The sequence below is a fragment of the Xenopus tropicalis genome, chromosome 7 (genome assembly GCF_000004195.4).
Source record: "Xenopus tropicalis strain Nigerian chromosome 7, UCB_Xtro_10.0, whole genome shotgun sequence".
Lineage (NCBI taxonomy): Eukaryota > Metazoa > Chordata > Amphibia > Anura > Pipidae > Xenopus > Xenopus tropicalis.
In genome coordinates, this window is record NC_030683.2 from 1,945,134 (window position 1) to 1,969,455 (window position 24,322).

At 48.4% G+C, this 24,322-nt stretch overlaps 1 protein-coding gene across 1 annotated transcript in view; it reads right to left on the reverse strand.

Moving 5' to 3' along the window:
• The window catches only part of sorcs3 (sortilin-related VPS10 domain containing receptor 3), a 225,124-nt gene that overhangs the window by 99,922 nt on the left and 100,880 nt on the right, over positions 1 to 24,322 (reverse strand). Inside the window, exons 5-6 of the mRNA XM_031905700.1 lie at positions 19,472 to 19,545; positions 2,648 to 2,712 (exon numbers count right to left, since the gene is read on the reverse strand). Coding sequence (XP_031761560.1) covers positions 2,648 to 2,712; positions 19,472 to 19,545 — 139 coding nt within the window. The remainder of the gene's footprint in view (positions 1 to 2,647; positions 2,713 to 19,471; positions 19,546 to 24,322) is intronic.

Sequence of the window (24,322 nt, forward strand, 5' to 3'; positions counted from 1 at the left end):
CCAACGCAATTACCCCAACCCAATTACCCAACCCAATTACCCCAACCCAATTACCCAACGCAATTACCCCAACCCAATTACCCAACACAATTACCCCAACACAATTACCCCAACGCAATTACCCCAACCCAATTACCCAACGCAATTACCCCAACGCAATTACCCCAACGCAATTACCCCAACCCAATTACCCCAACGCAATTACCCCAACCCAATTACCCAACGCAATTACCCAACGCAATTACCCAACCCAATTACCCAACGCAATTACCCCAACCCAATTACCCAACGCAATTACCCCAACGCAATTACCCCAACCCAATTACCCAACGCAATTACCCAACCCAATTACCCCAACCCAATTACCCAACGCAATTACCCAACCCAATTACCCAACGCAATTACCCCAACGCAATTACCCCAACGCAATTACCCCAACCCAATTACCCAACGCAATTACCCCAACCCAATTACCCCAACCCAATTACCCAACCCAATTACCCAACGCAATTACCCCAACCCAATTACCCCAACCCAATTAGCCCCGGAACTGAGGTGGACGCTCTGGGTGCAACACAAAGCAATTGAGGGGTTTTTAGCCGCTGACAAGTTGCCCCAATGGGCAGTGAGAGGCATTCAGCACATTCTGGGCAATAAAAGTAAAAAATGGCAAATGCTGTTTATTTAACTGTAATGTATGTTCAGTAATGTACAGGGGATGGTTGTATCACAGCAGTCCTGCCCTGCTTTATGGCTGAGATTCTAGCTATCTGTATAACAGAGCATTCTGTCACAGTGGCACAGATCCTATCTGATCCCCCCCATTGTAAGCAGCAGTCCTGCCCTGCTTTATGGCTGAGATTCTAGCTATCTGTATAACAGAGCATTCTGTCACAGTGGCACAGATCCTATCTGATCCCCCCATTGTAAGCAGCAGTCCTGCCCTGCTTTATGGCTGAGATTCTAGCTATCTGTATAACAGAGCATTCTGTCACAGTGGCACAGATCCTTTCCCCCCCCCCCCCCCCCCATTGTAAGCAGCAGTCCTGCCCTGCTTTATGGCTGAGATTCTAGCTATCTGTATAACAGAGCATTCTGTCACAGTGGCACAGATCCTTTCCCCCCCCCCCCCCCATTGTAAGCAGCAGTCCTGCCCTGCTTTATGGCTGAGATTCTAGCTATCTGTATAACAGAGCATTCTGTCACAGTGGCACAGATCCTATCTGATCCCCCCATTGTAAGCAGCAGTCCTGCCCTGCTTTATGGCTGAGATTCTAGCTATCTGTATAACAGAGCATTCTGTCACAGTGGCACAGATCCTATCTGATCCCCCCCCATTGTAAGCAGCAGTCCTGCCCTGCTTTATGGCTGAGATTCTAGCTATCTGTATAACAGAGCATTCTGTCACAGTGGCACAGATCCTATCCGATCCCCCCATTGTAAGCAGCAGTCCTGCCCTGCTTTATGGCTGAGATTCTAGCTATCTGTATAACAGAGCATTCTGTCACAGTGGCACAGATCCTATCCGATCCCCCCATTGTAAGCAGCAGTCCTGCCCTGCTTTATGGCTGAGATTCTAGCTATCTGTATAACAGAGCATTCTGTCACAGTGGCACAGATCCTATCTGATCCCCCCATTGTAAGCAGCAGTCCTGCCCTGCTTTATGGCTGAGATTCTAGCTATCTGTATAACAGAGCATTCTGTCACAGTGGCACAGATCCTATCTGATCCCCCCCCCCCATTGTAAGCAGCAGTCCTGCCCTGCTTTATGGCTGAGATTCTAGTTTATATGAGGGGGTGCTTACGGTGTTGGGTATATATATATATATATGAGCCAATGATGAGATTTTGCCAGGGGCCACGATGGGCACAAAAGCCAAACATAAAAGATGTGTTTGATACTAATTAGCAATAATAGTGATCCTCGCACCCCTACGTCATAGAAAAGTGCAGGGGGGACGCAGGGTTCCACCAGGGCTCGGTGCCCAATAATGAATTAAATGGGGGGGTCACCTTCAGGTTAACTTTGAGTATGTTACAGAATGGCCTATTCTTAACAACTTTTCAATTGGTCTTCATTGTTTTATTTTTTATAGTTTTTGAATTATTTGCCTTCCTCTGACTCTCTGCAGCTTTTAAATAGGGGTCACTGACCCCGGCATAGTCCTGTCTCTCTTTTAAACCACTGCCTGGTTGCTAGGTTTAATTGGACCCTAGCAACCCGATAGCTGCTGAAATTCCAACCTGCAGAGCTAAATAATTCAAAAACCACAAATAATAAAAAATGAAGACCAATTGCAAATTGTCTCAGAATAGCCCTCTCTACATCATACTAAAGGATAAATGAGCCCCCCCCCCGCAGCCCATACACACTGTGACTAATGCCCGGGGGGCTAGTTTAGCCCAGAGCGTTTCTCAGTGTCAGAGTTTAACGGATATTCGCTCTGACGCACGTCGCTGTACGGCTAATGTAAAGCAGATTATAAATGACAGAGAAATGCCCCGGAATGGGCCCCGGACCCGCGCGTTGGCCGCTCAGTTTGTCAGCTGTCAGCTAAACCCTTATGACTCTTAATTAAAATGGAAATGTAGGAGGGGGGGGTGCGCTGGGGCGAGTCGGCGCTGGTATCGGCCCCAAATACTCACGTCCGTCGGCTGATCGGGCCTCCATGTGTACCAGGTCCGGCTCCTTATCTAAACCCGTTACGGACCTGTAGGATGAAAGAGAGAGACTCCGTGAGCGGGAGAGACGGGCCGAGCAGTATCGTATTTTAATTGGCTAACCACTGGCGCATAAATTGCACAAATTGCCTACACGGGGCGAATGATAATGGGGGGAACAAGAACGCGGGTTTGTCGGGGAAACAACCGAAGGTTGGTTAGAAACCGTTATTGGATTAAATGTGTCGGGGAAATGCGTCATCCCGTCGGGCGGCATTACATGCAGTGCGGGCAGCAGCGGGCAAATAAATCTGCCCCTAAATCTCCCTATGGTAGAACTTTACTCACCCGATACAACTCAGTGTAACCCAGTAAATACAGGTTTCCTATACACCCCCATTGGGTTTCATTCTGCCCCGGGCCCTACCTGCATGGGGTCTGTATGTTCCCAGTGTGGGGCTCTGTGTTTCATTCTGCCCCAGTTCCTACCTGCATGCGGTCTGTATGGGCCCGGTGTGGGGCCCATTGTGGAGCCTGGTGTGGGGCCCAGTGTGAGGCCGGTGTGGGGCCCAGTGTGAGGCCGGTGTGGGGCCCAGTGTGAGGCCCGGTGTGGGGCCCGGTGTGAGGCCCGGTGTGGGGCCCGGTGTGGGGCCCATTGTGAGGCCCGGTGTGGGGCCCAGTGTGAGGCCGGTGTGGGGCCCGGTGTGAGGCCCGGTGTGAGGCCCGGTGTGAGGCCCGGTGTGGGGCCCATTGTGAGGCCCGGTGTGGGGCCCGGTGTGAGGCCGGTGTGGGGCCCGGTGTGAGGCCCGGTGTGAGGCCCGGTGTGAGGCCGGTGTGGGGCCCATTGTGGGGCCCGGTGTGGGGCCCATTGTGAGGCCCGGTGTGGGGCCCGGTGTGAGGCCCGGTGTGAGGCCCGGTGTGGGGCCCATTGTGAGGCCCGGTGTGGGGCCCATTGTGAGGCCCGGTGTGAGGCCCGGTGTGGGGCCCATTGTGAGGCCCGGTGTGAGGCCCGGTGTGGGGCCCATTGTGAGGCCCGGTGTGGGGCCCATTGTGAGGCCCGGTGTGAGGCCCGGTGTGAGGCCCGGTGTGGGGCCCGGTGTGGGGCCCGGTGTGGGGCCCGGTGTGGGGCCCGGTGTGGGGCCCGGTGTGGGGCCCGGTGTGGGGCCCGGTGTGAGGCCCGGTGTGGGGCCCGGTGTGAGGCCCAGTGTGAGGCCCAGTGTGGGGCCCGGTGTGAGGCTCTGCGGGGCCACAGTGCAGGTCACATGGTCTCACTATAAAACTAAAGGAGCCCAGGAAAGGGTTAATTGTGTTCCTGAGTCACAGCAGGACAAATGGGCCGATGGCGCCGGCTCTGGACGCACAGTGACATTTTCACTTCAGATCCACTTGAGGGGACGTCTGTGCTGAGTGCGTCACGCGTTCCCCCCGGGGGAAGAGACACGAGTTACTGAGAGACGCGCCCCCTGCCACGTAAATACCCCCCGATACTGAGCGGCTTCAGCCCATAAATCAGCGCTCGGCAACCCGGTTAGTCCAACGGAACCGCAGGTTCTGACTTTCCCAAGACTCAAAGCTGCAAATGGATGAAAATCTTGGATTCTGGGCCGATGTTCCATTGGCCTTAACTGCCCTGACTGAGATGCCTTCCTGCCCTCCTGCAGTTCATCAAATGCCCCTCTGCCCCCTGCAGTTCATCAAATGCCCCTCTGCCCCCTGCAGTTCATCAAATGCCCCTCTGCCCCCTGCAGTTCATCAAATGCCCCTCTGTGAGAGCGTCAGTGATAGAGAGACACTGTGAGAGCGACAGGAATGAGAGGATTTTATGTTAAATAACTAATATTTACCCAGAGATAAAGGGACCTGCTCCGCTATCAGAATCACGCTCTGAAGAGCACAAATATGTACCCGGCGCCCACACAGCCCTGGGGCAATTAAACCTTTAGTGTAATGGTGTCAGTCACGGCCCAACTGCTGGGAAACCTCACTCCGACTGGGGATACTCAGCATCATACTGGTACCCCGAAATCTCCCCAAATCCCAATCTCTACAGTCTAATGCCTATTCCTATTGGCTGCACAGGCAGAGATCGATCCACAGTGATACCTACCTACCTACCTACCCTGCCCAGGAACCAGCCCAGTCCCTTGTGTTACCCCAAAGTACTGGGGTGCATTTAGTCCATAGACCACTGGCAACTATTATGTGTGCAGGGTTGGTGGGAGTTATAGTAGAATAAGCAGAGGAAGATGGAGACAGTAGGACAAGATGGGGACAGTAGGACAAGATGGAGACAGTAGGGCAAGATGGAGACAGTAGGGCAAGATGGAGACAGTAGGACAAGATGGGGACAGTAGGACAAGATGGAGACAGTAGGGCAAGATAGGGACAGTAGGGCAAGATGGAGACAGTAGGGCAAGATGGAGACAGTAGGGCAAGATGGAGACAGTAGGACAAGATGGGGACAGTAGGGCAAGATGGAGACAGTAGGACAAGATGGGGACATTAGGACAAGATGGAGACAGTAGGACAAGATGGAGACAGTAGGACAAGATGGAGACAATAGGGCAAGATGGGGACAGTAGGGCAAGATGGAGACAGTAGGGCAAGATGGGGACAGTAGAGGCAAGATGGGGACAGTAGGGCAAGATGGAGACAGTAGGGCAAGATGGGGACAGTAGGGCAAGATGGAGACAGTAGGGCAAGATGGAGACAGTAGGGCAAGATGGGGACAGTAGGCAAGATGGAGACAGTAGGGCAAGATGGGGACAGTAGGGCAAGATGGAGACAGTAGGACAAGATGGAGACAGTAGGGCAAGATGGAGACAGTAGGGCAAGATGGGAGACAGTAGGGCAAGATGGGGGACAGTAGGGCAAGATGGAGACAGTAGGGCAAGATGGGACAGTAGGGCAAGATGGAGACCAGTAGGGCAAGATGGAGACAGTAGGGCAAGATGGGGACAGTAGGGCAAGATGGAGACAGTAGGGCAAGATGGAGACAGTAGGGCAAGATGGAGACAGTAGGCAAGATGGGGCAGTAGGACAAGATGGAGACAGTAGGGCAAGATGGGGACAGTAGGGCAAGATGGGGACAGTAGGACAAGATGGAGACAGTAGGGACAAGATGGAGACAGTAGGGCAAGATGGAGACAGTAGGACAAGATGGAGACAGTAGGGCAAGATGGAGACAGTAGGGCAAGATGGGGACAGTAGGGCAAGATGGGGACAGTAGGACAAGATGGGAGACAGTAGGCAAGATGGAGACAGTAGGACAAGATGGGGACAGTAGGACAAGATGGAGACAGTAGGGCAAGATGGGGACAGTAGGGCAAGATGGAGACAGTAGGACAAGATGGAGACAGTAGGGCAAGATGGGGACAGTAGGACAAGATGGAGACAGTAGGGCAAGATGGGGACAGTAGGGCAAGATGGAGACAGTAGGACAAGATGGAGACAGTAGGGCAAGATGGGGACAGTAGGGCAAGATGGAGACAGTAGGACAAGATGGAGACAGTAGGACAAGATGGAGACAGTAGGGCAAGATGGAGACAGTAGGACAAGATGGAGACAGTAGGGCAAGATGGGGACAGTAGGACAAGATGGGGACAGTAGGGCAAGATGGAGACAGTAGGACAAGATGGAGACAGTAGGGCAAGATGGGGACAGTAGGACAAGATGGATGAGGTAGGGCAAGATGGAGACAGTAGGACAAGATGGAGACAGTAGGACAAGATGGAGACAGTCGGGAAAGAACAAGCGGCGCGGTTGCGGTTCCAGTTGCAGACAGATTTCCTGCTTTTGTTTAATAAATGCGACGAGAGACATGAAATATTAATTGTTCTCTGTGAAATAATTAAAAGCCAAGTAAACGTATATAATCCAATTAACAGCTGGAATAAAACAGGCAGTTGCAGCCGTTGAATACGAGAGAGAGATTTTATTATGTTCTAATATTCGCGCAACCACAAAAGCCCATCAGTTACTTTAACAGCTGAACGTGGCATTGTAGGAGCCGGGAATGTGGTGATTCAGCCTCGCGCCGCGTGTGGGTCCCCCCTAAAGTCACATCCCCCCCAAAGACAGATGGGCACATACACTGGGCTCCCTGAGAGATACCATAAAACTATGGCACATAGGGATTCCCCTGTACTAAGCACAATTCAGCAGGAACAGCCCCCTAAGTTTGCCCATAGCCTGTACAGAGAGATACCATAAAACTATGGCACATAGGGATTCCCCTGTACTAAGCACAATTCAGCAGGAACAGCCCCCTAATTTCCTCATTGCTTAGTACAGGGGAATCTCTATGTGCCATAGTTTTATGGTATCTCTCTGTACAGGCTATGGGCAAACTTAGGGGGCTGTTCCTGCTGAATTGTGCTTAGTACAGGGGAATCCCTATGTGCCATAGTTTTATGGTATCTCTCTGTACAGGCTATGAGCAAACTTAGGGGGCTGTTCCTGCTGAATTGTGCTTAGTACAGGGGAATCCCTATGTGCCATAGTTTTATGGTATCTCTGTACAGGCTATGAGCAAACTTAGGGGCTGTTCCTGCTGAATTGTGCTTAGTACAGGGGAATCCCTATGTGCCATAGTTTTATGGTATCTCTCTGTACAGGCTATGAGCAAACTTAGGGGCTGTTCCTGCTGAATTGTGCTTAGTACAGGGGAATCCCTATGTGCCATAGTTTTATGGTATCTCTCTGTACAGGCTATGAGCAAACTTAGGGGCTGTTCCTGCTGAATTGTGCTTAGTACAGGGGAATCCCTATGTGCCATAGTTTTATGGTATCTCTCTGTACAGGCTATGAGCAAACTTAGGGGGCTGTTCCTGCTGAATTGTGCTTAGTACAGGGGAATCCCTATGTGCCATAGTTTTATGGTATCTCTCTGTACAGGCTATGGGCAAACTTAGGGGGCTGTTCCTGCTGAATTGTGCTTAGTACAGGGGAATCCCTATGTGCCATAGTTTTATGGTATCTCTCTGTACAGGCTATGAGCAAACTTAGGGGGCTGTTCCTGCTGAATTGTGCTTAGTACAGGGGAATCCCTATGATTCCCATAAGAAGACATAGTGGCTGATTATTGCCCCCGGGTCCCTCATTTGCCACAAATAAAAGAGAGATGAACCGACAGAATGAGCTCAGTTAGGGCCACACATACCTGATTGCGCCACTAATTAATATATATATTTACCAATAAATCTCGTTACCAGGCTGTTTCCAAGTGCCGTTTATTCGGCGAGTTACAGATTCATAGTATTTTAATAGAATTCTGCGAGTGAAAGTGCATTTATCATGATTAATTACAGACTAATTAGGTTTACTAGTTGGGTAACTGCCCTCCGGGGGCCACATTAATCATACAAGTGATCTCTCCCGTGTGTTGCGCTGCCTCCATGTTGGATCTCCGGCCACATGGGCCACTAATATCCTTCTATTCAGTGCACCATGTGATCTGTCATTTAAGAGGGGCCTGGATGAGTTCTTGATCAATCAGAATATCCAAGGCTATTGTGATACTAATATCTACAGTTAGTACTAGTGGTTGTATTTATAGTTTATGTATGTGAGTGTATAGATTGGTAGGTGTGGGTTAGGTGTGCTGGGTTTACTTGGATGGGTTGAACTTGATGGACACAGGTCTTTTTTCAACCCTATGTAACTATGTAACTATGTAACTATGTGACTACCGGCAGCCATGTTGCCATCTGGATACTGAGCATCCATGTTCTCTGGGATAATAATATATACAATATAAATGCCCCTAAAGCTTAAATGCACTGGTGACACTATGTTATACAGCATTCCCAACAGGCCCTGCTCCAACAGAGCTTGCAATCTAACATATATAACGTTACAGTCATTATCCTGCCAGAAGGGTCTGGGCTGTGGGGGGAAACCAATGCCCCCTAATAAAACCAGTAGGAAGAACATACATTCTATGAGGATAGTGCCCGGCTGGGAGTGAGGACTAATGAGTAAAGCTGATAGTTGGGTGTTGGGGACTGGCGGATGAGGCGGTTGAGGCAGTCGAGGGGGTTGAGGTGTAACGGGATAATGATTAAGTGATGAGGAATCTTGACCGAGGGATTTGGTTAATGTGTGAGAGGAACAAAGTGCTAATGATAGAGATGTGGCTACTTATAGGGTGATTATTGAGGAATGAGGAGCAAAGGGCTGATGGTTGAGGGATGAGGACTGATGGAAGAGGAGTAAAGGCTGATGGTTGAGGGATGGGGACTGATGGAAGAGGAGTAAAGGCTGATGGTTGAGGGATGGGGACTGATGGTAGAGGAGTAAAGGCTGATGGTTGAGGGATGGGGACTGATGGTAGAGGAGTAAAGGCTGATGGTTGAGGGATGAGGACTGATGGTAGAGGAGTAAAGGCTGATGGTTGAGGGATGGGGACTGATGGTTGAGGAGTAAAGGGCTGATGGTTGAGGGATGGGGGCTGATGGTAGAGGAGTAAAGGGCTGATGGTTGAGGGATGGGGGCTGATGGTAGAGGAGTAAAGGCTGATGGTTGAGGGATGGGGACTGATGGTAGAGGAGTAAAGGCTGATGGTTGAGGGATGGGGACTGATGGTAGAGGAGTAAAGGCTGATGGTTGAGGGATGAGGACTGATGGAAGAGGAGTAAAGGCTGATGGTTGAGGGATGGGGACTGATGGTAGAGGAGTAAAGGCTGATGGTTGAGGGATGGGGACTGATGGTAGAGGAGTAAAGGCTGATGGTTGAGGGATGAGGACTGATGGTAGAGGAGTAAAGGCTGATGGTTGAGGGATGGGGACTGATGGTTGAGGAGTAAAGGGCTGATGGTTGAGGGATGGGGGCTGATGGTAGAGGAGTAAAGGGCTGATGGTTGAGGGATGGGGGCTGATGGTAGAGGAGTAAAGGGCTGATGGTTGAGGGATGGGGACTGATGGTAGAGGAGTAAAGGCTGATGGTTGAGGGATGGGGACTGATGGTAGAGGAGTAAAGGCTGATGGTTGAGGGATGAGGACTGATGGAAGAGGAGTAAAGGGCTGATAGTTGAGGGATGGGGACTGATGGTTGAGGAGTAAAGGGCTGATAGTTGAGGGATGGGGACTGATGGTAGAGGAGTAAAGGGCTGATGGTTGAGGGATTGGGGGCTGATGGTAGAGGAGTAAAGGGGTGATAGTTGAGGGATGGGGACTGATGGTTGAGGAGTAAAGGGCTGATAGTTGAGGGATGGGGACTGATGGTAGAGGAGTAAAGGCTGATGGTTGAGGGATGGGGGCTGATGGTAGAGGAGTAAAGGGCTGATGGTTGAGGGATGGGGGCTGATGGTAGAGGAGTAAAGGGCTGATGGTTGAGGGATGGGGACTGATGGTAGAGGAGTAAAGGGCTGATAGTTGAGGGATGGGGACTGATGGTAGAGGAGTAAAGGCTGATGGTTGAGGGATGGGGACTGATGGTTGAGGAGTAAAGGCTGATGGTTGAGGGATTGGGGACTGATGGTAGAGAAGTAAAGGGCTGATGGTTGAGGGATGGGGACTGATGGTAGCGGAGTAAAGGCTGATGGTTGAGGGATTGGGGACTGATGGTAGAGAAGTAAAGGGCTGATGGTTGAGGGATGGGGACTGATGGTAGAGGAGTAAAGGCTGATGGTTGAGGGATGGGGACTGATGGTAGAGGAGTAAAGGGCTGATGGTTGAGGGATGGGGACTGATGGTAGAGGAGTAAAGGCTGATGGTTGAGGGATGAGGACTGATGGTAGAGGAGTAAAGGCTGATGGTTGAGGGATGGGGACTGATGGTAGAGGAGTAAAGGCTGATGGTTGAGGGATGGGGACTGATGGTAGAGGAGTAAAGGCTGATGGTTGAGGGATGGGGACTGATGGTAGAGGAGTAAAGAGCTGATGGTTGAGGGATGGGGACTGATGGTAGAGGAGTAAAGGCTGATGGTTGAGGGATGAGGACTGATGGTAGAGGAGTAAAGGCTGATGGTTGAGGGATGGGGACTGATGGTAGAGGAGTAAAGGCTGATGGTTGAGGGATGGGGAATAATGGCTATTGCATGAGAACCAATGGTTAAGAGGTTTTGGCTAATGGATGAAGAGTAATGGTTGAAGGATGTTTCTATAGCTGTGGACTGATGATTAAGAGATGACAACTGGTGGTTGAAAGGTAAAACGGCCACTGATTGGCCTGAGGGGTGATTCATAAGGATTGGGGGCTGATGGTTGAACAGTGTTGGCTGAGAGGTAAGGACTGGTGGTTAAGGAATAAAGGACCAATGATTGAAGGATGAAGATGATGATGATGTTGGGGTGATGCTCTGCAGAGCGATGAGTACAGTGAGGCGCTGGCTGGAGGCCAACATGGAATAAGGACTAAATTGCTGTCTCCGTATTCCCATTAACTGGCGCAGGAATACGCCCCCCCCTCCCGCCCGCTCCCCCCTGCCCCCCCCCCGCCCCTTCCTCTCTGCACTTTGATGAAGAATGTAAAACTTTTTATTATTTCGCCATTACCATAAAATATCCGCTCGCGCCGCGCTTCAGCAGCCGCCTTTACGGTGAATCATTGATGGTGATTTACATTTTTTATGGCGGTGAAATATCCTCCCCCCCCCCCAACACTCGAGATATCGGCGCCCAAATATTTACTCTTCCGCCGGTGTTTTTAGGGGGAGTGGGAGGTTTATTTGCCCGTAATTCTGAGTAATAAGGATCCGTACGCGGAGCTTAATGAGAGCGTCAGGGTGTGTAAGAGACTGCCTGACACCCACACATCAATCAGAGCGCCGGGTAATGGCGGGATCTGAATTATGTATAAAGGCTTCGTACATCGGGGCTTTAATTAACTGGGAATACGATGGCGGGACCCGCGCCGAGGGGGAATAAAACCAATTTACTCATCTCGTGTCCTGTGGTTTTCAAAAAGAGCAAAAATTCACACAAAGACAACAGCCTCTGTGGGCCGCCATTCCTGAGATTGTAGCCACGCCCACAAGATGCCCAGACATGCCCTGGCCACACCCCTTTAGTCTCAACTCCCTGGCTATAAGGCTTTTTGTATGAGTTTTTCTTGGCAGTATACGATTGCGTCGGTTTTTTCTCAAAAAATTCTAGATAATTCTTAGTATTTTCTTGAAAAAAATTGCAAATTTTTTTGAAATCCACAAATTTTCGAAACTTTGTGATTTTTTGAGACAAAACTCACAGCAGGTTTGAGCTGCCGAGAACCATTGAGTCCTATGGGGACACTGCATAGTAACGGGAAAAGAATAGTCAGTGACTGCCTGTCCTTGGCACATTTTTCAAGTTAAACGCATTATTGTTTTCTATTTCACACACTTTCAAGGGGAAGTTAATCCCATCATTGTTTTCTATTTCACACACTTTCAAGGGGAAATTAATCCCATCATTGTTTTCTATTTCACACAGTTTCAAGGGGAAGTTAACCCCATCATTGGTTTCTGTTTCACACAGTTTCAAGGGGAAATTAATCCCATCATTGGTTTCTATTTCACACAGTTTCAAGGGGAAGTTAATCCCATCATTGGTTTCTATTTCACACAGTTTCAAGGGGAAGTTAATCCCATCATTGGTTTCTATTTCACACAGTTTCAAGGGGAAGTTAATCCCATCATTGTTTTCTATTTCCCACACTTTCAAGGGGAAGTTAATCCCTCATTGTTTTCTATTTCACCCAGTTTCAAGGGGAAGTTAAACGCATTATTGTTTTCTATTTCACACACTTTCAAGGGGAAATTAATCCCATCATTGTTTTCTATTTCACACACTTTCAAGGGGAAATTAATCCCATCATTGTTTTCTATTTCACACAGTTTCAAGGGGAAGTTAATCCCATCATTGTTTTCTATTTCACACACTTTCAAGGGGAAGTTAATCCCTCATTGTTTTCTATTTCACCCAGTTTCAAGGGGAAGTTAAACGCATTATTGTTTTCTATTTCACACAGTTTCAAGGGGAAGTTAATCCCATCATTGTTTTCTATTTCACACACTTTCAAGGGGAAGTTAATCCCTCATTGGTTTCTATTTCACACAGTTTCAAGGGGAAGTTAATCCCATCATTGTTTTCTATTTCACACAGTTTCAAGGGGAAATTAATCCCATCATTGTTTTCTATTTCACACAGTTTCAAGGGGAAGTTAATCCCATCATTGTTTTCTATTTCACACAGTTTCAAGGGGAAGTTAATCCCATCATTGTTTTCTATTTCACCCAGTTTCAAGGGGAAGTTAATCCCATCATTGTTTTCTATTTCACCCAGTTTCAAGGGGAAGTTAAACGCATTATTGTTTTCTATTTCACACACTTTCAAGGGGAAGTTAATCCTCATTGTTTTCTATTTCACACAGTTTCAAGGGGAAGTTAAACGCATTATTGTTTTCTATTTCACACACTTTCAAGGGGAAGTTAATCCCATCATTGTTTTCTATTTCACCCAGTTTCAAGGGGAAGTTAAACGCATTATTGTTTTCTATTTCACACACTTTCAAGGGGAAGTTAATCCCATCATTGTTTTCTATTTCACCCAGTTTCAAGGGGAAGTTAAACGCATTATTGTTTTCTATTTCACACACTTTCAAGGGGAAGTTAATCCCATCATTGTTTTCTATTTCACCCAGTTTCAAGGGGAAGTTAAACGCATTATTGTTTTCTATTTCACACAGTTTCAAGGGGAAGTTAATCCCATCATTGGTTTCTATTTCACACACTTTCAAGGGGAAGTTAAACGCATTATTGGTTTCTATTTCACACACTTTCAAGGGGAAGTTAAACACATGATTGTTTTCTATTTCACCCACTTTCAAGGGGAAGTTAACCCCATCATTGGTTTCTGTTTCACACAGTTTCAAGGGGAAATTAATCCCATCATTGGTTTCTATTCACACAGTTTCAAGGGGAAGTTAATCCCCTCATTGGTTTCTATTTCACACAGTTTCAAGGGGAAGTTAAACGCATTATTGTTTTCTATTTCACACACTTTCAAGGGGAAGTTAATCCCATCATTGGTTTCTATTTCACCCAGTTTCAAGGGGAAGTTAATCCCTCATTGTTTTCTATTTCACCCAGTTTCAAGGGGAAGTTAAACGCATTATTGTTTTCTATTTCACACAGTTTCAAGGGGAAGTTAATCCCATCATTGTTTTCTATTTCACACACTTTCAAGGGGAAGTTAATCCCATCATTGTTTTCTATTTCACACACTTTCAAGGGGAAGTTAATCCCTCATTGGTTTCTATTTCACACAGTTTCAAGGGGAAGTTAATCCCATCATTGTTTTCTATTTCACACAGTTTCAAGGGGAAATTAATCCCATCATTGTTTTCTATTTCACACAGTTTCAAGGGGAAGTTAATCCCATCATTGTTTTCTATTTCACACAGTTTCAAGGGGAAGTTAATCCCATCATTGTTTTCTATTTCACCCAGTTTCAAGGGGAAGTTAATCCCATCATTGTTTTCTATTTCACCCAGTTTCAAGGGGAAGTTAAACGCATTATTGTTTTCTATTTCACACACTTTCAAGGGGAAGTTAATCCCTCATTGTTTTCTATTTCACACAGTTTCAAGGGGAAGTTAAACGCATTATTGTTTTCTATTTCACACACTTTCAAGGGGAAGTTAATCCCATCATTGTTTTCTATTTCACCCAGTTTCAAGGGGAAGTTAAACGCATTATTGTTTTCTATTTCACACACTTTCAAGGGGAAGTTAATCCCATCATTGTTTTCTATTTCACCCAGTTTCAAGGGGAAGTTAAACGCATTATTGTTTTCTATTTCACACACTTTCAAGGGGAAGTTAATCCCATCATTGTTTTCTATTTCACCCAGTTTCAAGGGGAAGTTAAACGCATTATTGTTTTCTATTTCACACATTTTCAAGGGGAAGTTAATCCCATCATTGTTTTCTATTTCACACAGTTTCAAGGGGAAGTTAAACGCATTATTGTTTTCTATTTCACACACTTTCAAGGGGAAGTTAATCCCTCATTGTTTTCTATTTCACCCAGTTTCAAGGGGAAGTTAAACGCATTATTGTTTTCTATTTCACACAGTTTCAAGGGGAAGTTAATCCCATCATTGGTTTCTATTTCACACACTTTCAAGGGGAAGTTAAACGCATTATTGGTTTCTATTTCACACACTTTCAAGGGGAAGTTAAACACATGATTGTTTTCTATTTCACCCACTTTCAAGGGGAAGTTAACCCCATCATTGGTTTCTGTTTCACACAGTTTCAAGGGGAAATTAATCCCATCATTGGTTTCTATTTCACACAGTTTCAAGGGGAAGTTAATCCCCTCATTGGTTTCTATTTCACACAGTTTCAAGGGGAAGTTAAACGCATTATTGTTTTCTATTTCACACACTTTCAAGGGGAAGTTAATCCCATCATTGGTTTCTATTTCACCCAGTTTCAAGGGGAAGTTAATCCCTCATTGTTTTCTATTTCACCCAGTTTCAAGGGGAAGTTAAACGCATTATTGTTTTCTATTTCACACACTTTCAAGGGGAAGTTAACCCCATCATTGGTTTCTATTTCACCCAGTTTCAAGGGGAAGTTAATCCCATCATTGTTTTCTATTTCACACACTTTCAAGGGGAAGTTAATCCCATCATTGGTTTCTATTTCACCCAGTTTCAAGGGGAAGTTAATCCCATCATTGGTTTCTATTTCACTCAGTTTCAAGGGGAAGTTAATCCCTCATTGTTTTCTATTTCACCCAGTTTCAAGGGGAAGTTAAACGCATTATTGTTTTCTATTTCACACACTTTCAAGGGGAAGTTAACCCCATCATTGGTTTCTATTTCACCCAGTTTCAAGGGAAGTTAAACGCATTATTGTTTTCTATTTCACACACTTTCAAGGGGAAGTTAACCCCATCATTGGTTTCTATTTCACCCAGTTTCAAGGGGAAGTTAATCCCATCATTGTTTTCTATTTCACACACTTTCAAGGGGAAGTTAATCCCATCATTGGTTTCTATTTCACCCAGTTTCAAGGGGAAGTTAATCCCTCATTGTTTTCTATTTCACCCAGTTTCAAGGGGAAGTTAAACGCATTATTGTTTTCTATTTCACACACTTTCAAGGGGAAGTTAACCCCATCATTGGTTTCTATTTCACCCAGTTTCAAGGGGAAGTTAAACGCATTATTGTTTTCTATTTCACACACTTTCAAGGGGAAGTTAACCCCATCATTGGTTTCTATTTCACCCAGTTTCAAGGGGAAGTTAATCCCATCATTGGTTTCTATTTCACACAGTTTCAAGGGGAAGTTAATCCCATCATTGTTTTCTATTTCACACACTTTCAAGGGGAAGTTAAACGCATTATTGGTTTCTATTTCACACAGTTTCAAGGGGAAATTAAACGCATTATTGTTTTCTATTTCACCCACTTTCAAGGGGAAGTTAACCCCATCATTGGTTTCTGTTTCACACAGTTTCAAGGGGAAGTTAAACACATGATTGTTTTCTATCTCACCCACTTTCAAGGGGAAGTTAACCCCATCATTGGTTTCTGTTTCACACACTTTCAAGGGGAAGTTAAACACATGATTGTTTTCTATTTCACCCACTTTCAAGGGGAAGTTAACCCCATCATTGGTTTCTGTTTCACACACTTTCAAGGGGAAGTTAAACACATGATTGTTTTCTATTTCACCCACTTTCAAGGGGAAGTTAATCCCATCATTGGTTTCTGTTTCACACAGTTTCAAGGGGAAATTAATCCCTCATTGTTTTCTATTTCACCCAGTTTCAAGGGGAAGTTAACCCCACCATTGTTTTCTATTTCACCCAGTTTCAAGGGGAAATTAATCCCATCATTGGTTTCTATTTCACACAGTTTCAAGGGGAAGTTAATCCCATCATTGTTTTCTATTTCACACACTTTCAAGGGGAAGTTAAACGCATTATTGGTTTCTATTTCACACAGTTTCAAGGGGAAATTAAACGCATTATTGTTTTCTATTTCACCCACTTTCAAGGGGAAGTTAACCCCATCATTGGTTTCTGTTTCACACAGTTTCAAGGGGAAGTTAAACGCATTATTGTTTTCTATTTCACACACTTTCAAGGGGAAGTTAACCCCATCATTGGTTTCTGTTTCACCCAGTTTCAAGGGGAAATTAATCCCTCATTGTTTTCTATTTCACCCAGTTTCAAGGGGAAGTTAACCCCACCATTGTTTTCTATTTCACACAGTTTCAAGGGGAAGTTAACCCCGTCATTGTTTTTTATTTCACACATTTTCAAGGGGAAGTTAATCCCATCGTTGTTTTCAATTTCACCCAGTTTCAAAGGGAAGTTAATATTGTAGTTGTTTTCTATTTCATGCATTTTTGCAAACTTTCAAGTGAAACTTAAACACATTATCCAAGAATGAGCGCCAATGCTCCTACAATGGCCGCTGGAGCTCTTTCTGGTTAGGAAAAATAAAGAGGATTCATGGAAATGAACGTCCACCCTGCGCTGGCAGCCCCGGTAGACCCTGCACCCCCCAGTCCGACCCTGAGTATATATATATATAATGCTAAAAAGCTAAAGATTAAATCACATATCTCATTAATTTCCATCCCCCAGGAACAAGGTACTGAACCCCCCATGGGCAGCTGAGAGTTGTAGATGGGCAGCGGCCGTAGTGTTGCAGGCTGGGCATCACTCTCTGTGGGCACAAAGCCCCATGTTCCATACAGACGGTGGCGCTGCCAGCTGGGTGGCGTATTGGGTTGCAGTAAACCAATAAACATTTGGAAATGGCAGAAACAACATAACGAGCGTCGGGGCCGGGGGAGCCAGTCACCTCCCCGTAACGATCGGCGCTTATTACTGGCACATATCATACCCGCTGGCACAAAATCTATACATTGTGTATAAAGGAAACGTCCCTGTAATGGGAATAGTAACAATGAGAGAGGGGCCGAAATGTATAAATAGAGATCAGAAGTGATCGGCGCATGTTATTATTATTATATTATTGTTCCCATTGATTGGCCGAGGGGAGCGAGGGGGCGACGCCACTGGGAAACCAATAACCACAAGATCCCCGGGTTTATTCTCCCCAAATCTCAGTTTTTGTCTATTATTCCCATAGTTCTGTGTTAGCCTGTCCTGTTCCAGAGAGAGGTACTGGGAGTTGATACCCCCCCTAGAAGTGCTCAGCCCCCCGGCACCCCCTTACCCCCTGCCCTGGAACCAATAAAACCTTTACTATATAATAGGGATGCACCAAAGCTACTGTTTTGGGATTCGGCCGAACCCCAAATCCTTCATGCCGAGTCGCACTTCTCTACTGACCCCTATGGAATCCTCCTACCCCCCCCCCCACCTAAATAGGGGGCCACCTCTTCCTACTCCCACCCACTGACTGGGCCCACAGGCTCGGATCTCCTTTAATGGGACTTCTCTCAAGGGGAGAAGAAGAATCCAAACTGTGTATATAACACTGTCAGTATAAGGAACCTACTGCAAAGGTGTGGGACACTTCCCCTTTAATATTTACCCCAGGGCCAGTCTCTCAGTATATAGGGTACCCCCATATCTACAGCACTTGGCTCCCCCACTCTAATGGTGAATATATCAGTGTTACCCCAGGGCCAGTCTCTCAGTATATAGGGTACCCCCATATCTATAGCACTTGGCTCCCCCACTCTAATGGTGAATATATCAGTGTTACCCCAGGGCCAGTCTCTCAGTATATAGGGTACCCCCATATCTACAGCACTTGGCTCCCCCACTCTAATGGTGAATATATCAGTGTTACCCCAGGGACAGTCTCTCAGTATATAGGGTACCCCCATATCTATATCACTTGGCTCCCCCACTCTAATGATGAATATATCAGTGTTACCCCAGGGACAGTCTCTCAGTATATAGGGTACCCCCATATCTATAGCACTTGGCTCCCCCACTCTAATGATGAATATATCAGTGTTACCCCAGGGCCAGTCTCTCAGTATATAGGGTACCCCCATATCTACAGCACTTGGCTCCCCCACTCTAATGGTGAATATATCAGTGTTACCCTAGGGCCACAGACTGAGGGGGCAGAGTCCCAGCTCTCAGGTTGCCCCCCCATACGGGGCCCCCCACGCTTCATTAGAACAAACAGCGGATACATTGGGCCGTGGGTTCCGGACCATTGAGGAAAGACTGGTTTCTCCCTTTCGCTTCTCACACGATGAAAAGAGAATTTACTTTTGTGGGAAATCGATTTCACACTCCGGTGATACCTTTATCCTCACAACCCAAAGTACAAGGGAGCGGCGCCGGGGGGCCCGGAGATAACAGTCAGCTCCTTGGATCCACTTGGCTGATCCGTTCCCTCTGCAGTAACATTAACTCTCAGGCACAGGTACCGGTTCTACAGAACCCACACGGGCCGTTCAACCCTCACTTACTGCCATATTCTGTCCCCTACAGATAAGTGCTGCACTCAGTAGGCCAGTCCTTACTAGGCTGCTCATTCCATAGGCAGGTAATAATAATAATATTGCTATAAAGAGCACAAACATCCAACCTGCATTCCTCTACTCCATCCAGTAACTCTAAGCCAACTTGTATCTACTCACCAATACTCAGTACTGCATCAGCCCATAGTAACCAGCACATAGTAACAAGCACATAGTGACCAGCACAAAGTAACCAGCACATAGTAACAAGCACATAGTAACCAGCACATAGTAACCAGCACATAGTAACAAGCACATAGTAACAAGCACATAGTGACCAGCACATAGTAACCACCACATAGTAACCAGCACATAGTAACCAGCACATAGTAACCAGCACATAGTAACGCTCACCAGTAAAATCTGTTTGGTGTGATCCTCTCGTGCATCAGGTTCCATCTCCTCCCAAAATCCATTGAGCTGTAAAGCTGAAATCAGAAAGAGAGGAAAAGTGTGTTAAGTACTAGGGGGGCAAAATGTCTGCAGGGCTGTTGGGGCAATACCCAAATGGGGGGAGAGGGGAAATATAGAAGGGGGAGAAGAGGGAGGATGGGGGGGAGTAAGGCCAAACAGTTGGGGGGGGAATAGAAAAGGAAAGGAGAGGGGATGAGAGACAGAAGGAGAGAGGGGAAGGGAAAGGGGGTTCGGGGAGTAGAGAGGACAAATGGGGGGAGAGGGGAAATATAGAAGGGGGGAGAAGAGGGAGGATGGGGGGGGGTAAGGCCAAACAGTTGGGGGGGGGGAATAGAAAAGGAAAGGAGAGGGGATGAGAGACAGAAGGAGAGAGGGGAAGGGAAAGGGGGTTCGGGGAGTAGAGAGACAAATGGGGGGAGAGGGGAAATATAGAAGGGGGAGAGGGAGGATGGGGGGGAGTAAGGCCAAACAGTTGGGGGGGGAGTAAGGCCAAACAGTTGGGGGGGTGTAAGGCCAAACAGTTGGGGGGGGGTGTAAGGCCAAACAGTTGGGGGGGGGAATAGAAAAGGAAAGGAGAGGGGATGAGAGACAGAAGGAGAGAGGGGAAGGAAAGGGGGTTCGGGGAGAGACAAATGGGGGGAGAGGGGAAATATAGAAGGGGGGAGAAGAGGGAGGATGGGGGGGAGTAAGGCCAAAACAGTTGGGGGGGGGAATAGAAAAGGAAAGGAGAGGGGATGAGAGACAGAAGGAGAGAGGGGAAGGGAAAGGGGGTTCGGGGAGTAGAGAGACAAATGGGGGGAGAGGGGAAATATAGAAGGGGGAGAAGAGGGAGGATGGGGGGGAGTAAGGCCAAACAGTTGGGGGGGGGAGTAAGGCCAAACAGTTGGGGGGGTGTAAGGCCAAACAGTTGGGGGGGGGTGTAAGGCCAAACAGTTGGGGGGGGGGGAATAGAAAAGGAAAGGAGAGGGGATGAGAGACAGAAGGAGAGAGGGGAAGGGAAAGGGGGTTCGGGGAGTAGAAGAGACAAATGGGGGGAGAGGGGAAATTATAGAAGGGGGAGAAGAGGGAGGATGGGGGGAGTAAGGCAAACAGTTGGGGGGGGGAATAGAAAAGGAAAGGAGAGGGGATGAGAGACAGAAGGAGAGAGGGGAAGGGAAAGGGGGTTCGGGGAGTAGAGAGACAAATGGGGGGAGACGGGAAATATAGAAGGGGGAGAAGAGGGGGGATGGGGGGGAGTAAGGCCAAACAGTTGGGGGGGGGAATAGAAAAGGAAAGGAGAGGGGATGAGAGACAGAAGGAGAGAGGGGAAGGGAAAGGGGGTTCGGGGAGTAGAGAGACAAATGGGGGGAGAGGGGAAATATAGAAGGGGGAGAAGAGGGAGGATGGGGGGGAGTAAGGCCAAACAGTTGGGGGGGGGAATAGAAAAGGAAAGGAGAGGGGATGAGAGACAGAAGGAGAGAGGGGAAGGGAAAGGGGGTTCGGGGAGTAGAGAGACAAATGGGGGGAGAGGGGAAATATAGAAGGGGGAGAAGAGGGAGGATGGGGGGGAGTAAGGCCAAACAGTTGGGGGGGGGAATAGAAAAGGAAAGGAGAGGGGATGAGAGACAGAAGGAGAGAGGGGAAGGGAAAGGGGGTTCGGGGAGTAGAGAGACAAATGGGGGGAGAGGGGAAATATAGAAGGGGGGAGAAGAGGGAGGATGGGGGGGGAGTAAGGCCAAACAGTTGGGGGGGGGGGGAATAGAAAAGGAAAGGAGAGGGGATGAGAGACAGAAGGAGAGAGGGGAAGGGAAAGGGGGTTCGGGGAGAGAGACAAATGGGAGGAGAGGGGAAATATAGAAGGGGGGAGAAGAGGGAGGATGGGGGGGAGTAAGGCCAAACAGTTGGGGGAGGGAATAGAAAAGGAAAGGAGAGGGGATGAGAGACAGAAGGAGAGAGGGGAAGGGAAAGGGGGTTCGGGGAGTAGAGAGACAAATGGGGGGAGAGGGGAAATATAGAAGGGGGGAGAAGAGGGAGGATGGGGGGGAGTAAGGCCAAACAGTTGGGGGGGGAATAGAAAAGGAAAGGAGAGGGGATGAGAGACAGAAGGAGAGAGGGGAAGGGAAAGGGGGTTCGGGGAGTAGAGAGACAAATGGGGGGGGAGGTGCAAGAGGGACTGGGGGTTAATATCAGGGGGTCAGTAGGACCCAGGGGAGTTTAGGGCACTCTGGCCAACAACTGACCCCCACTGGGATAAAATCACAGCGGCTCACGGGTATTATTGCTCCCTCGTTACCCGGTGCCCATTACCCTCACTTGCATGAGGAATCAGCCAGACAAAGGGTTAATGCCGCTCGCCATCTAAGAATCTGCAGTTTCAATCAATTTCCAGCCGACTGATTCCCGTGTGAGTGATGTTGGCGCAGGAGGCGCAGGAGGCGCAGGATGAGACCCAGTCACAGGATTCATTATCTGAGTATTTATCAGCTGGGGGCACCGGGGGTATCACTCGGCCGGAACATTGTGGGGGCAGAATAGTACCGGGGTGTTATACCCCTCTGTGCCCCTCAAACCTGCAGTTCTGCCCCTGGTGCCTCTGGGGGGGTCAGTAACTGTCACAGTCAGGGAAGCGCGAAGTCTCAGCATAAAGAGCCGTTTGCGCATCAGAAGTCACAACTGGTCCCTGGGGGTCCGACTTCATGAACTACAAACGACTGTGTGTTCAGCTCGGCCCCCGCTGCCCCCGTATTGCTGCCAACTGAGTTACTAATGGGGATTTTGCTTTCTACTTTGTCTGCAACGTCAGGTAATTTCACCTCCAATAAAATCTACTGTGTCAGCGAAAGCAGCCGGGCCAGCTGAGCCCAGAACTGTACGGTCCATTTATTACTCACATCATTAGGCCCGAACAGCTGACGGCCAGAACCTTCCACTGGCCCAGAATCCCAGCCGGAACCCCCACTAGTGCTTAGTATATGTCTGGGGGGATAATAGCCTCTGGGACTGGGGCTGTGGGATAGCAGGTATAGTAGGGAGAGATGGTGCCTATAGTAGCAGTGGGGGGATAATAGCCTCTGGGAAGGGACTGGGGCTGTGGGATAGCAGGAGATGGTCCTATAGTAGAGTGGGATAATAGCCTCTGGGAAGGGACTGGGGCTGTGGGATAGCAAGGTATAGTAGGGAGAGATGGTGCCTATAGTAGCAGTGGGGGGGATAATAGCCTCTGGGAAGGGACTGGGGCTGTGGGATAGCAGGTATAGTAGGGAGAGATGGTGCCTATAGTAGGCAGTGGGGGGATAATAGGCCTCTGGGAAGGGACTGGGGGCTGTGGGATAGCAGGTATAGTAGGGGAGATGGTGCCTATAGTAGCAGTGGGGGGATAATAGCCTCTGGGAAGGGACTGGGGCTGTGGGATAGCAGGTATAGGTAGGGAGAGATGGTGGCCTATAGTAGCAGTGGGGGGATAATAGCCTCTGGGAAGGGACTGGGGCTGTGGATAGCAGGTATAGTAGGGAGAGATGGTGCCTATAGTAGCAGTGGGGGATAATAGCCTCTGGGAAGGGACCGGGCTGTGGGATAGCAGGTATAGTAGGGAGAGATGGTGCCTATAGTAGCAGTGGGGGATAATAGCCTCTGGGAAGGGACTGGGGCTGTGGGATAGCAGGTATAGTAGGGAGAGATGGTGCCTATAGTAGCAGTGGGGGGATAATAGCCTCTGGGAAGGGACTGGGGCTGTGGGATAGCAGGTTATAGTAGGGAGAGATGGTGCCTATAGTAGCAGTGGGGGATAATAGCCTCTGGGAAGGGACTGGGGCTGTGGGATAGCAGGTATAGTAGGGAGAGATGGTGCCTATAGTAGCAGTGGGGGGATAATAGCCTCTGGAAGGGACTGGGGGCTGTGGGATAGCAGGTATAGTAGGGAGAGATGGTGCCTATAGTAGCAGTGGGGGGATAATAGCCTCTGGGAAGGGACTGGGGCTGTGGGGATAGCAGGTATAGTAGGGAGGAGATGGTGCCTATAGTAGCAGTGGGGATAATAGCCTCTGGGAAGGGACGGGGGCTGTGGGATAGCAGGTATAGTAGGGAGAGATGGTGCCTATAGTAGCAGTGGGGGGATAATAGCCTCTGGGAAGGGACTGGGGGCTGTGGGATAGCAGGTATAGTAGGGAGAGATGGTGCCTATAGTAGCAGTGGGGGGATAATAGCCTCTGGGAAGGGACTGGGGCTGTGGGATAGCAGGTATAGTAGGGAGAGATGGTGCCTATAGTAGCAGTGGGGGATAATAGCCTCTGGGAAGGGACTGGGGCTGTGGGATAGCAGGTATAGTAGGGAGAGATGGTGCCTATAGTAGCAGTGGGGATAATAGCCTCTGGGAAGGGACTGGGGCTGTGGGATAGCAGGTATAGTAGGGAGAGATGGTGCCTATAGTAGCAGTGGGGGATAATAGCCTCTGGGAAGGGACTGGGGCTGTGGGATAGCAGGTATAGTAGGGAGAGATGGTGCCTATAGTAGCAGTGGGGGATAATAGCCTCTGGGAAGGGACTGGGGCTGTGGATAGCAGGTATAGTAGGGAGAGATGGTTGCCTTATAGTAGCAGTGGGGATAATAGCCTCTGGGAAGGGACTGGGGCTGTGGGATAGCAGGTATAGTAGGGAGAGATGGTGCCTATAGTAGCAGTGGGGATAATAGCCTCTGGGAAGGGACTGGGGCTGTGGGATAGCAGGTATAGTAGGGAGAGATGGTGCCTATAGTAGCAGTGGGGGGATAATAGCCTCTGGGAAGGGACTGGGGCTGTGGCGATAGCAGGTATAGTAG